This window comes from Nuphar pumila, chromosome 4 (assembly GCF_984573655.1).
Source record: "Nuphar pumila chromosome 4, dmNupPumi1.hap1.1, whole genome shotgun sequence".
NCBI classification, from domain to species: Eukaryota; Viridiplantae; Streptophyta; class Magnoliopsida; order Nymphaeales; family Nymphaeaceae; genus Nuphar; species Nuphar pumila.
Genome location: NC_143252.1, coordinates 45772375 through 45786758, shown reverse-complemented (window position 1 = coordinate 45786758; position 14384 = coordinate 45772375). Strand labels below are relative to the sequence as shown.

The 14384-nt window shown below is 36.4% G+C and overlaps 1 protein-coding gene across 1 annotated transcript in view; it reads left to right on the top strand.

The window, feature by feature from the left end:
• The window catches only part of LOC149840153 (phospholipase D gamma 1-like), an 83049-nt gene that overhangs the window by 18376 nt on the left and 50289 nt on the right, over positions 1-14384 (top strand). Inside the window, 4 exon segments of the mRNA XM_090003058.1 lie at positions 12407-12601; positions 13221-13466; positions 13594-13662; positions 13748-13895. Coding sequence (XP_089859184.1) covers positions 12407-12601; positions 13221-13466; positions 13594-13662; positions 13748-13895 — 658 coding nt within the window.

Sequence of the window (14384 nt, the reverse complement as noted above, 5' to 3'; positions counted from 1 at the left end):
CCAATTTGAAAAATATCTCTCCTTATGAAAAACTCCTCAACATGGCACTTGACTTCAATCGTTTACATATTTTCGGTTGCAAATGCTTTGTACTTTTACATAAAAGAGACAAGTTATCTCCAAAAGTGATTGAATGTGTTTTCGTTGGATACTGTGGAAATAAAAAAGGATATAGATGCTTTGATTTAAAAAATAACAAACTTTATGTTTTCAAAGATGTGACCTTCTTAGAAGATGAAAATGGTTTTGAAAATCTCTTTTTTCAACGAAAGATATGCATACTAGCGATGATTCATTGAATCGTTTTTAAATAATAGATAATACAAATGATGAAAACTCTAATATTGAAACATCACCAAGTAGTGATGATATCATTGATAAAAACCTTCAAGTTTATACTCGGCATGAGCAAAATAAACCTATTAGTTTCTTAGAAAAATTCTCTCAAAACAATGAGTCTCTAGAAGAAACCTCTCTTAGACGATCTACTAGAGAATCCATTCCACCAAATAGGTTTATGTCATATGAAACACTAACACCTAATTATAGGGCTTGCTTAATAACTTTACACTTCTATTACGAGCCTGCATATTATAATCAAGCAAAAAATATACCATATTGGATTGAAGCCATGAATATAGAACTAGATGCTCTTAAGAAAACTAACACTTGGGAAATAGTTAAACTTCCTCCAAACAAGAAACCTATTGGATGCCGGTGGGTTTTTAAAGTTAAAACCAGTGTTATCAAAAATGCGCCTTGAGGCGCAAAAGGCATGCCTCGCCTTGAGGCGTGACCCTCTGGTGCAAGCCTGAGGCATAAAAAAATATTATTTATTTATTATTTTTTAAGATTTCTAAGACATAATCAACAAAATTTTGTAGGTTAATCTCATATATTTTCCAGTTATTTCAGTTATGTAATAAGTTTCTTAGTATATTTTAACTTTTGTTGGTTAATCTCATATATTTTCCAGTTATGTAATTAGCTTTTATATGCTACTTAAAGTAACATATAAAAGTAACTAACTTTTATATGTTAATCTCATATTTTTTAGAATAATCTCATATATTTTAACTTTTGTAGGTTAATCTTATATATTTTTCAGTTATTTCAATTATGTAATCAATTTCTTAGTATATTTTAACTTTTGTTGGTTAATCTCATATATTTTCTAGTTATCTAATCAGTTTTTATATGTTACTTAAAGTAACATATAAAAGTAACTTTCTTTTATATGTTAATATCATATTTTTTAGAATAATCTCATATATTTTAACTTTTGTAGGTTAATCTCATATATTTTTCAGTTATTTCAGTTATGTAATAAGTTTCTTAGTATATTTTAACTTTTGTTGGTTAATCTCATATATTTTTCAGTTATGTCATCTGTGTTTAGTTATTTTTATATGTTAATCTCATATTTTTTAGTACTTATTTGAGATTTTCTATTTCTTATTAGTTGTTATTCCATCAGTAAAGCATTTCTTTATTTATTTGTATTTTTAGATATTTTTTATAATTTTTCAATTTTTTTTGAGGCCTACGCTTTATGCCTCGCCTTGATTTTTAGTGGAGCGCCTCGCTACGCCTCAACGCTTTTCAGAACACTGGTTAAAACTAAAAGTGGTGAAGCTTTAGAACGATATAAAGCAAAATTAGTAGCTAAAGGATACTCACAAGAATATAATATTGACTATGAGGAAACCTTTGTACCCGTGGCTAGAATGACTAGTGTTAGGATCCTAATAGTTGTGGCATCAACTAAAAAACAACATATATATCAATTGGATGTTAAAAATGCCCTCCTTAATGGAAACCTAAATGAAGAAGTTGTTAAATTATGTAAATCTAACTTGTAATTTAGTATATATATTTTATATATATAAGGTAATACATATACATATATTACAACAACAACAACAACAACTATGCCTTCATCCCAAAATAATTGGGGTCGGCGATATGAACCAACAAAGAAAATCATTATGGGTCTTCCACATGAATCCTTCTCCTCCATTCATTTCTATCCAATGCCATGTCCTCGGTGAGGTTCAAAGCATTCATATCCTTTCTTATCACCTCCATCCATGTCTTCCTAGGCCTACCCCGACCTCTTTTAACTAATATATTTTCCCATTTCTCCATCCTTCTAACTGGAGCATCATTAGGCCTTCGTCGAATATGTCCAAACCACCGTAAACGATTTTCTCTCATCTTATTTTCAATGGGTGCAACGCCTACCTTCTTACGTATCTCCTCGTTCCGAATCTTATCTTTTATTGTATTTCCACACATCCATCTCAGCATACGCATCTCAGCTACACTCATTTTTTGAATATGATGTCTCTTGGCAGCCCAACATTCCGTACTATATAGTAAAGCGGGCCTAATAGTCGTCCTATAAAACTTTCCCTTCAACCGCAATGGCATTCTACGATCGCACAACACTCCAGTTGCACTCTTCCATTTTATCCACCCAACCTTTATCCTATGATTTACATCTCCATCAATTTCTCCATACTTTTGAATGATAGATCCCAAATATTTGAAAGAATCATCCACCGGTATTTCGTGCTCACCAAGCTTCACTACACTCCCATCACTACTTCGTTGCTTACTAAATCGACATTCCATGTATTCTGTCTTACTCTTACTCAACTTAAAACCTCTTGCTTCCAATGTCTGTCTCCATAATTCTAACTTAGCATTAACCCCAACTCTAGACTCATCAATCAAAACAATATCATCAGCAAACAACTTACACCACGACACATTTTCTTGAATTGATCTCGTAAGCTCATCCATCACTATAGCAAATAGGAAAGGGCTTAAAGCAGATCTTTGATGTAACCCCACCGTTATAGGAAAATTGGTTGTCACCCCTCCACAAGTGCGGACATTGGTTACTACTCCTTCATACATATCCTTAATTATACTAATGTACTTGAGAGAAACACCTTTCTTCATCATTGTCTACCAGAGAACGTCCCTAGGTACTCTATCGTATGCCTTCTCCAAATCAATAAAAACCATATGCAAATCTTTGTTCCTTTCTCTATTTCTCTCAATAAGTTGTCTAAGAAGATGTATAGCTTCCATAGTTGATCTTCCAGGCATAAAACCAAATTGATTCTCCGATATCATGACAATCTTCCTCAACCTAGACTCAATCACCCTCTCCCAAAGTTTCATAGTATGATTCATGAGTTTTATACCACGATAGTTTGTGCAACCTTGTATATCACCCTTATTCTTATATAGAGGCACCAAAGTACTCTTCCTCCACTCATTAGGCATCTTATTTGTCCGCCAAATCTTGTTAAAAAGATTTGTCAACCATTCTAAACCTTTCTCTCCCAAGCATTTCCAAGCCTCGATAGGTATACCATTTGGGTCAACTGCCCTTCTTGATTTCATTTTCTTCAACGCCTTTGCAATTTCTTTCTTTTGAATCTTGCGGATGAAGTCACAATTCATCTCATGAAAAGGAATTGAAAAGTCTCCAAGATCCTGAGCATGACTTTCATTAAATTGCTTATCAAAATAATCTTTCCATCTCTCCTTAATCTCCTCATCTTTGACTAAAACCCTTTGCGTTTCATCTTTGATACATCTAACCATACCCAGATCCCTCGATTTCCTATCTCTCATCTTTGCAAGCCTATAAAATATATATATATATATATATATATATATATAGTCTTAGGGGTAGTTTAGGCATTTTATACATATTCTTTTTCGTGAATATGTTTGTATTTTTATTTTCCTTTTTTCTTAATTTCTTTTTCTTTTAATAAAGTGATAGTGTACTTGCCTTGGGAGGGGCCCAACCCACTAGTCGTTGGACCCCTCCAACGATCACATTTGTGACCGTTGGAGGGGCTCCAACAACTATGTGGAGCCCCTTCCAAGGCCTCCCAATGCCCTATAAATATGGGCACTATTTCTTGTATTCTCTCAAGGGTTTTGGGACTATTGCCCAGCCTTTTGTTTATAAATCTTATGAGTGCATTTGCACATTTGTGAGTTCGTGTTTTGTGCTTTTTTGCACAAGTGTTTCAAGTGTTCTTATTGTGCGTATGTGCACGTATTTATTTTCAAGGATATTGTTCTATTGATTGTAGCATCTTGTTGAAGATACTTTCACAGAAGTCGATATGAATCCTCCGTCAGGATTTAACATTGAACAGAGAAAAACTCTTAAACTTTTAAAAGCATTATATGGTCTTAAGCAGGCTCCCAAGGCTTAGTATGATAGATTTAGTGATGTCATAACTAGTCTGGGCTTTCGTTCATGTTATAGTGACACTGCTCTCTTTGTGAAAAATGCAGGAACTAGTATTGCTATTCTTCTACTCTATGTAGATGATATGATTATAATAGGGAATGATCAAATTGGTGTTCGTAATGTTAAAAATATGTTAAAAGTTAATTTTGATATGTCTGACTTAGGATTCTTAAGATATTTTTTAGGAATTGAAGTTGCATACTCTCCCTACGGATATATATTTTCTCAAATGAAACTTGTTACAGATATATGTACTAAATCTGAAATTTCAGATGATACGAAGGTGAAAATTCCTGAAGTGATCAATGCTAAATTAAGACTGGAGGATGAGACTCTTCTAGAAGATCCCACACCCTACAAACAACTCATTGGCTCTCTCACCTATCTGACCATTACCAGACCAAATATTGCTCATGTCGTTCACTCTTCTAGTCAGTTTCAGCATGCTCCTATAACTGTCCACATGAGTGTTGTGCTAAGAATCATCATATATCTTAAGAATACCATCACTAAAGGGCTATTTATATCCTTATCATCTTCATTAAATTTACTTGCTTGTACTGATGTTGATTGGGGAGAAAACCTAATGATTGAATCTCAACTACTCGTTTTTGTGTCTTTTTAGGAGATTCTTTGATTGACTGGAGATGCAAGAAGCAACAAAAAATCTCGCTCCCCTCTACTGAAGCTGAATACCGGGCTATAACAATTACCATTATGGAACTTGTTTGGTTACGGAGTCTTCTTAAAGATATGGGTGTAGACATCTCCGGTCCTTCAAAGCTTTGCTGCGATAACAAAAGTGCAATTTACATTGTCAGTAATCACACCTTCCATGAGCGCACCAAACATATAGAGATGGACTGCCACTATTTACGTGATGAATATCTGATAGGAATGGTTACCCTGCCATATGTCACATCAGAGTATCAGTTGACGGACTTCTTCACTAAAGCTCTTCCTGCTCTCCATTTTATTTTTCTTAATAAACTTTCGATCATCTCTCCGTAAAGTTTGAGGGGCGGTATTAATATATTATATATATACACAATACCCGATAGGGGTATTTTGGTCATTTTATATAGTTATTTTTAGAAACAACTATTTAAATAGGTAATTTATTTTTATCTTTTTTTTATTTTCTTTTATTTAGCATTTTAATATGCATTGGGGTTCCCACAATATAGTCGTTCGGACCCCCCAATGGTCATAAATATGACCGTTGGGGGCTCCCAACGACAACATGTGGGAGCCCCCAATGGCTCCTTTTTCCCCATTCTTTTTGTGTATAAATAGGGGTGTTCTCCCTTTTGTATTCTTAAGCTTTAAGAGCTCCTCTTCAATAAAGCTATTTACTTTTTATATGTGTAGCCTTTTTAAGGCTTGAAATTCGAGAAAGGTATGAGAAGGGAGGGAAAAGATAACTCGTGCTTTCTGGGAATCGACAACCTTTTTTCTATATGCTTCGATAAACCTTGATTATATTAAATAGGGTTACAACATTTTTACAAGGACAAAAATGCCCTGTATAGGAAAGGCAAATTACAACATTATAAAACACGATATGGATATGGATCCAATAAGGGATCCATGTCCATTCATATTTTAATACCCTCCCTCAAGTTGTTCATGGGACTAAACCATGTGCAACTTGTTCTTTAGATACCAGAAATAGTTCCTTGTGAGACCTTTTGTGAACGCATCAACGACTTGGTCTTCTAAAGACACAAATTGGTTCAATTTCTTTGTCTGATGAAATGTTGGTCAATCTCAATATGCTTGGTTCGACTCTGATGAACAGGGTTGATTGCAATTTGTATGACACTTCTATTATCACACATAAGATTCGAACTTGAGATATTCTCTCCCATTTCTGTAAGTAGATACCTAATCCAGGTCACTTCAGCTGTGACAACTACCATAGATCTATACTCAGCCTCTGTGCTAGATCTTGCCACAACCTTCTGTTTTCTGTTACTCCATGAGACAAGATTTTTTCCAATAAAAACACAGTATCCTGAAATAGATCTTCTTTCATCTGGGTCCCCTGCCCAGTCTGCATCTGTGTAGGCCAATATATCATGTTTTGGTGTCCCACATGAAGACTGAACATATGTGAGTCCATCACCCACCGTGCCTTTTAGATAGCGAAGAATACATTTGACGGTATCCATGTGACCAGTTTTTGGTTCATGCATGAACTGAGATACTTGATTTACAGAATATACGATGTCTAGTCTGGTAAAAGTGAGGTACTGTAACATGCCCACTTTACTGCGATACTTGCTTGCATCAGGATACAACTCACCATCACAAATGCTGAGCTTTTGATTGACAACACTGGGTCTAGGCAGAGGTTTGCAATCTGTCATTCTTGCTTTGGCTAGAAGATCAAGAGTGTATTTGTGTTGAGACAATGACATTTTTCCATCATGTCTGTCCATCTCTAGACCAAGAAAATATCTCAGTTTTCCAAGATCTTTCATCTTGAACCGCATACTTAGTAGCACTTTAATTCGCTGAATGTGGTCAGGGGCATTACCAGTGATCACGATATCATCAACATATATAAGTAAGAAAACCACTGTGGTACCGTCCTTGTATATGAATAAAGAATGATCTAGTTGGAAATGGATGAAGCCGTGGTTTTGAATTTCTAAGGAGAAGCTTTCAAACCATGATCTGGAGGCTTGCTTTAAGCCATACAATGCTCTGGTTAATTTGCATACATATTCCTTTGGATCACCCTCTGCATAACCTTGAGGCTGCTCCATGTAAACCTCTTCTTTTAAATCTCCATGCAGAAATGCATTTTTAACATCAAGCTGACTAAGGGTCCACTCATGTTCAATTGCCAGGCCAAAAATAATACGAATAGTTTCCATTTTCACCACTGGGCTGAATGTCTCCTCGTAATCTTGACCGTATTCTTGAGTAAAACCTTTGGCAACAAGACGTGCTTTGTATCGTTCAATGCTACCATTCGGTTTATATTTAATCTTATAAACCCATTTTGAGCCAACAACATTTTTATCTGGGAGGACGACCAACTATCTCCCATGTTTGACACTCATGAAGTGCCTCGATTTCCTCATTCATCGCTTCAATCCATTTGTTAGAATGAATAGCTTGACGAAAACCAAGTGGTTCTTCGTGTTTTTCAATCTTGGATAGAAAAACCTGAAAATCCATTGAAAAATTATCATAACTCACCCACTTTTCATTAGGATGCCTTACCCTGCCAGATCTTCTTGGTGCCTCTCCGTTATTGGACAATGCTATGTGTTCTCCACCAGGCGCATTTGTTTGCTCTTTGAGTCTCCTGGTATAGATACTTCCTTTGTATCTCAGACATTCTATTTTCGATGCCTCATCTGAAGTCATCTCATCACATATGCGTTTAGAAGCCAGATTAGTGTGTTCTGCAGCATGTGAAATAAGTTCAGCATTGAGCCATAGATCATACCAATTATCAGTAGTGTCAATACGTTCACGATTGTGATCCGCTTTATTCCCCAGAAAACTATTTTCATCAAAAACAATATTTTTGGAAATTCTGATTCTTTTACTTACAGGATTATAGCACCTGTAACCCTTGTGTTCATCTGCATAACCTACAAATTGGCATATAGAGGCTTTGTCCTAAAATTTTCTCATGGATCTATCAATATGTACATAACACGTGCATCCAAAAACTCGTAACTCATCATAATCAGGATATACACCATAGAGAACATAATAGGGAGACTGATTTTCAAGAATAGGCATAGGAAGGCGATTTATCACATGAGTGGCAATATGAAAAGCTTCTGTCCAAAGACTAATAGGCACGTTAGAATCATACATCATGCTCATTGCACTTTCCACAATGTGTCTGTGTTTGCGTTCAGCAATTCCATTTTGCTGTGGAGTGTACGGGCAAGAAACTCTACGATGTATCCCATTATTTTGGAGAAAATCTAAAAATTCTTTGGAGGAATACTCACCACCTCCATCACATTGGAGAATTTGAATATTTTGAGAGAATTGAGTTTTAACGTAGGCATGAAAATGATGAAAAATAAGACAAACCTCTGATTTGTGTTTCATAAAGAATATCCAGGTAAAGCGAGAAAAACTGTCAATAAAGGATACACAATATTTACTTCCAGAAGAGGAATGTTTGGAGGCTGGGCCCCAAACATCAAAACATATTATCTCAAAAGGCATGGAGGCTCTTTTATTTATTTGATGAAAAGGAAGTACATGACTTTTGCAGACCTGACAACTGGAACACATTTTGTTCTTCAACGAGGGTGAAACAGACTCTAGAAGAAAACCATTGGACACTAGTTTTTCAATAAAGACTTGACTATAATGACCAAGACGGTAATGCCAAAGTTCTGGCTTATTACATTGGGATATACTCAGAACACTTCTAGAGGTGTGATCGGACTTGGGGGGCTTCAGAACAGTAGAGTCTGGATCTTCATTGAAGATATACATGTTTCAACGTCGCTCTCCTTTAGCGAACATCTTCTTCGTTTGAAGATCCTTGACAAAGACAGAAGTAGGAGCGAATTCAATAGATGAATTGGTAGAATCAACAAGCTTAGAAACAGAGACACTGTTTTTCTTGATATTTGGTGCACGAACAACATTAGATAAAGGAATGGATAAAGATTCAGACAAAGGGATGAGAACGATGCCTATGTTTGAAATAGGGTGGTGAGTCCCATCTCCAGTTACAATAGTAGATTTACCAAAATAGGGGATTAAAGTAGAGAACTTACCTGCATTGCCAGTGACATGAGCTGCTGCCCCAGAATCAACATACCATATTCTATCATCATTCTGTTTCAGGTTCAGGTTAGCTATAACAGACAAGAGAAGATCCTTAGCATCATCACTAACCCGAAAGGTACCCGCAGATCCTGATGTAGCAACATTTCTATTGCTTTGTATTCTATTATGGTTTTGAGGATTTTGGTGATTGAGCCAACAATTGGCTTTGATGTGGCCACGTTTGTTGCACTGATAGCAAATGGGAACACTCTTGCTGTTCTGACTTCCTGCAAATGAATTAGGTGATCCACTGGGAGTGGGGAGCAATCCTCGTCCTCCTTGCCCACCCCTCCCTCTTCCTCGTCCTCCACCAAAATAGTTGTCTGCTCGTCTGCGCCCCAAACCAAAGCCTGTAGCAAGGACTTCATGAGAATCAGATTGTCCACTTGCTTCACCTGTTAAACCCTTTAACGTGTCCTCATATTATAACATCTTGGCTCGCAGATCTTCAAAGCTAAGGAGCTCAGGTAGACATAACAAAGAGGTCACAAACACATGATATTCTTGTCCCAATGCATTCAATGTTTGTTGCACCATGTCTCGATCTGATACCTTACACCTCACCACAGCTAGCTGATCAGTGATACTCTTGGCTTTGTTTAGGAATTCCATAATAGTCATAGTCTCCTTTTTGAGTAATTGGAATTCACGCTTAAGATACATGATTCTGGCTTCTGAAATCTGTGAGTATTTATGAACCAATCTTTCCCACAACTCTTTGGCAGAGCAATCATCAGAAATGGCAATAAGAACTTCCTGGGATAAGGTGGAGGTAATATATGCAACTAGAGCTTGGTCACGTTTCATCCAGGAAACAAATTCAGGATTTCGAGTGAGTTTGGTCGAGATAGCTTCACCTGCATCTTTAATTTCCTGCATAACAAATTCTGACGGGGTTGGGACAGATCCATCCAAGTGTCTAAAGAGGTCCTGACTTTTAATAAAGGGTATTATCTGTCTTTTCCAGGTCAAGAAGTTATTGTTATTGAGTTTCTCTAAAACGAGTTGACCCAAAAAACTAGAAGAAATAGTAGATTGGGAGAAAGAAGGATCCATGACCGGATTGAGACCAAAGAAGTTGTCTGCAGAATCCAAACATTCAAAACTGAAGGCTAACGATGTTGTCAGCAGAATCCAAACATTCAAAATTGAAGGCTAACGATGTTGTCAGCAGATCCAAATGCTCAAATAATATATTGATGTGATGTAAACCAAGAAGCATATGCTGAAACGTATGTGAAACGTAATCCATGAAAGATACCCACAACAAAATATGCAGATCAGAGTCCAAGGAACAATCAAAATATGTTGATTTTCTGATTTTAAGGACAACCAAGAAGACGAAAAAAAACGTGAATGAAAGAAAGCTAAAATAGGGTCATATCACGATTTAACAACAACCCAGAAAAATAATGAATTTAACAGCAGAAAACGATTTAACAGCAACCCAGAAGAATAGTGAGTGTAACAGCAGAAATTAAGAAATAACAACGAGATTGGGAAACACAAAAAGAAAAATAGGCCTTAAGAGTGAAGAAAGAGGTGTTAAGAGAGAAGAAGGAAAAGAAACAAACAAGGGTTTGAGAGAAGAGAATATTAGAGGAAGAAAAGAAGAAACAGTAAGAGGACGGTAGAAGGAGGGAGTAGGTAACCTGGATGTTTGAAGCAAACCTCTTTGACGCACTTTCTGGAAGAGTCTGATGACGCCTTTAGGCTCTCTGCTCTGATACCATGACAAACTGCGCTGCGATTGACATGTTTCGTTGTTGAGGAATTCGAGAAAGGTATGAAAAGGGAGGGAGAAGATAACTCGTGCTTTTTGGGAATCGGCAGCCTTTTTTCTATATGCTGCGGTAAACCTTGATTATATTAAATAGGGTTACAACATTTTTACAAGGACAAAAATGCCCTCTATAGGAAAGGCAAATTACAACATTATAAAACACGATATGGATATGGATCCAATAAGGGATCCACGTCCATTCATATTCTAATAGTTGTATTGTCCCATAGTTGACTTCTCTCTTATCTATCTCTTGTGCCTCTATGTTTGTCCATTCTTGGACATTGTGCATGCATTAGCATTCTTATATCATATTTCTGCATACTTCATTACAATATGCCCATGTAGGAACTAATCCACAACTTTTTTTTGATTGCTTAGTTGCTGATGGCTTATGCCATAATTAGTTTTTTTGGGTTTAACTTTTAGTTATTGTATCATGTTAAGTTGAATTATAACCATTAGTTCAAATGGATGGTTTAAGGGCTGCTTGAACTTCAATAATTTCCCTCTCAACTCAACTTTTTTTCCTTCATCTCTAGTTTAAAATTTTGGAGTGTCAGAACGGATAGAATTTGCAAAATCTAGCTGAATCTCCAACTAGTTCAAAGAATTTAAAGATTTAGAGAAGTTAGACCATTTGGTCAGGCTCCAGATTCCTATCTATCCTTATGAGCATTTTTTTTCGAATTTCTAATAAAAGTCCCAGGGAATGCCACTTCTTGCAGTCAGATGAATTGGTTGACTCATCTAAGTTCTCAAGATTCTTGTTTTTGCCTGGTATGGACGGCTTAAACTCTTGAATTGGGAGATTTCTTCCCTTCAGCAAGTCCAACAATAGCAAATGATTTGGCAAAACATAGGAAACCAGGCCTATAAAGCTGGTTTTATCACATTTTAAAGTGAAGAAATCTTGGCTTGTGAGTCTCCTTCCATATATATGCACACCCACTAGTGGCAAGTAGCATAATGTTTGAGACTATAAATCAGTAAATTGGTAGTATTTTATTTTCTAGTTATTTGTTTGGTGTTTTTTGTAATTTTAGTATTAGTTCATCAAGATTCTGCCCACGAGGGCTCCACACACCTTGACTAGGTGGGTTGCCTTACCATGAACACCAAAACAGGCCCACTGTCAACATGGCACCTCTTGGCCCATAACGGGATGTCTGAACCATAATAAATTTGGACAAAACTAAACACACAAAGTATGTGTCTGAAATTTTAGCTCAAGGACTCTCTCTCTCTCTCTGCTGAATTCTGGTAAGGTTGGTTGGTGAATGTCTAAGCGGCTGGGTAGACATTTTCTAACTGGCACGGGCCCTCTCTGGAGTATGGTGGCTTGTAAAATTCTTTACAAGAGACATGGAAAATGCTTGTTGGTTTTTACCAAATCCCTTGAGTTTCTCAGTGGTCATACTGTTCAGGGCTGAGCTCATTAAGCAGATATTCTGATACCTGCATCTGGTACTGGAAATATTTATTGTGGTTGACTTTGTTGTTGACAGGAAACTGGGGCAATCTATACTCATCATCAAAAGTCAGTGATCTTGGACTGTGATGCTGGTAATGGCAAGAGAAAGATTGTTGCTTTTGTTGGAGGGCTAGATTTATGTGATGGGCGATATGATACTCCAAAGCATTCCTTGTTCAGGACATTACAAACTGTGCATAAAGACGATTATCACAACCCAACTTTTCCAGTAATTATATCCTCTCTGTTGTTTGCTTTTCCTTTTCCCTTGCAATATATTTATTTCTATTTCATTATTGCTAATGTATGGAGTGAATAGCCTAATACTTTTTTTGGCCTTTCCTTCTGGTTCTGGTCGATGTGACACATAATGTTATCATTTTGATCATCTACCTTTTCCCTTTTCCTAGAGCAACAGAACCTCTAATGAGGTCATTCTTGATACTCATATAATACGGTATGTGAAGCCTTGTAAGTTTTGATTGTCTTTTAGTGGCCAGAACAATCTCCCATTGGAATGTTCATGCTCCTTAAACCTGCTATTTTCTTTCTAAGCTATTCCTATTTGAAAATTTCTTGCTTATATGTATTTCTGAATCCTGTTTCCAATTCCTAGAAGCATCTCAGTAGTTTGAGCCATCTTTTGTCCAAAAGGCTTTACTGTAAAGTTTGGAAGGATGAATCAAATGGATTTATTATTGCTTTATCCACACATTAATGAGCAGTATTCACATAATCATGAATGTTATGTCTCCACTTAACTTTTTTGAGGCAACCATGTCGAAGTCATATGTTATAAAATCTACAATTGGGACATTCATTTTTTCATTGTGCTTGGCCCCTTACAGGCAGGTGTGACTTCCCCAAGAGAGCCGTGGCATGACTTGCACTGCAAAATTGATGGTCCTGCTGCTTATGATGTTTTAACCAACTTTGAGGAGAGGTAGTCAAAATCTTCAAAGCGTCGTGGGATTGAAAAACTTAAGAGGTCTGAGGATGATTCATTACTCAAGCTTTCAAGAATTCCTGACATACTTGGAATAGAAGATGCACCATGCTTGGAAGAAAGTGACCCAGAGGCGTGGCATGTACAGGTAAATTTGTTGTTCCTTAGAAAAAGAAGCAGATTATTCATGTGCTTCACTGAGGTGTGGCAACATGTTTAGTCCATCTTTCACTACCATTTATGTTCTTGATTTTTAGGTTCCTTAATTATTGCAGATATTCCGTTCAATTGACTCCAATTCTGTCAAAGGATTTCCAAAGGATCCGAAAACAGCTATGAGAAAGGTTAAAATTGATATTTGATAATTTGAAGTTTTTTACTTTAATGGTTGCATTTTAGCTCTACTAAGATAAACTTTATATGTGACAGAATTTGACATGCGGAAAGAATGTAATGATTGATATGAGCATACATACAGCGTATGTTGAGGCCATTCGAGCTGCACAACATTTCATTTATATTGAGAATCAGTACTTCATTGGGTCCTCATACAACTGGTCTTCTCACAATGACGTAGGTATGTTTCAGCCTAATCGATTTGACAATTTGTCTACTTATAGGTGATGCTGATGTTGTATAAAGTTTATGCTGTATTATATCTAGAAGAACTAGTGTGGTTATAAGGCATAAACCATATATTGTAATGTCATGATTGTGTAATAACCATACTAGGCTTTAGTTTTTTCATACTAAACTGTTCTTTAATTGTGTTCTATGTAAGTTGGCGGAAGTGATAAAGTGTATCTTTAACAAAAATTGACCATCGCACCTCTTTGACCTGGACTATTTTCCATCAATGTTGCTTGACCTAAAAATACTGAGTGATCCATAATAAAAGCATCTCAAGTTTGTAGAATACAAACCCCACATGATATGTTTGCTCTATGTGCCTCAGATGCTATAGGTTGCCTGTTTCTGGATATAGGCTTTCTAACTGCTGTTCATGCCTATGTGAGACCCCTGATTAATCTTTTGGTATTATTCTCTCTTTGGGGTATATTTCATT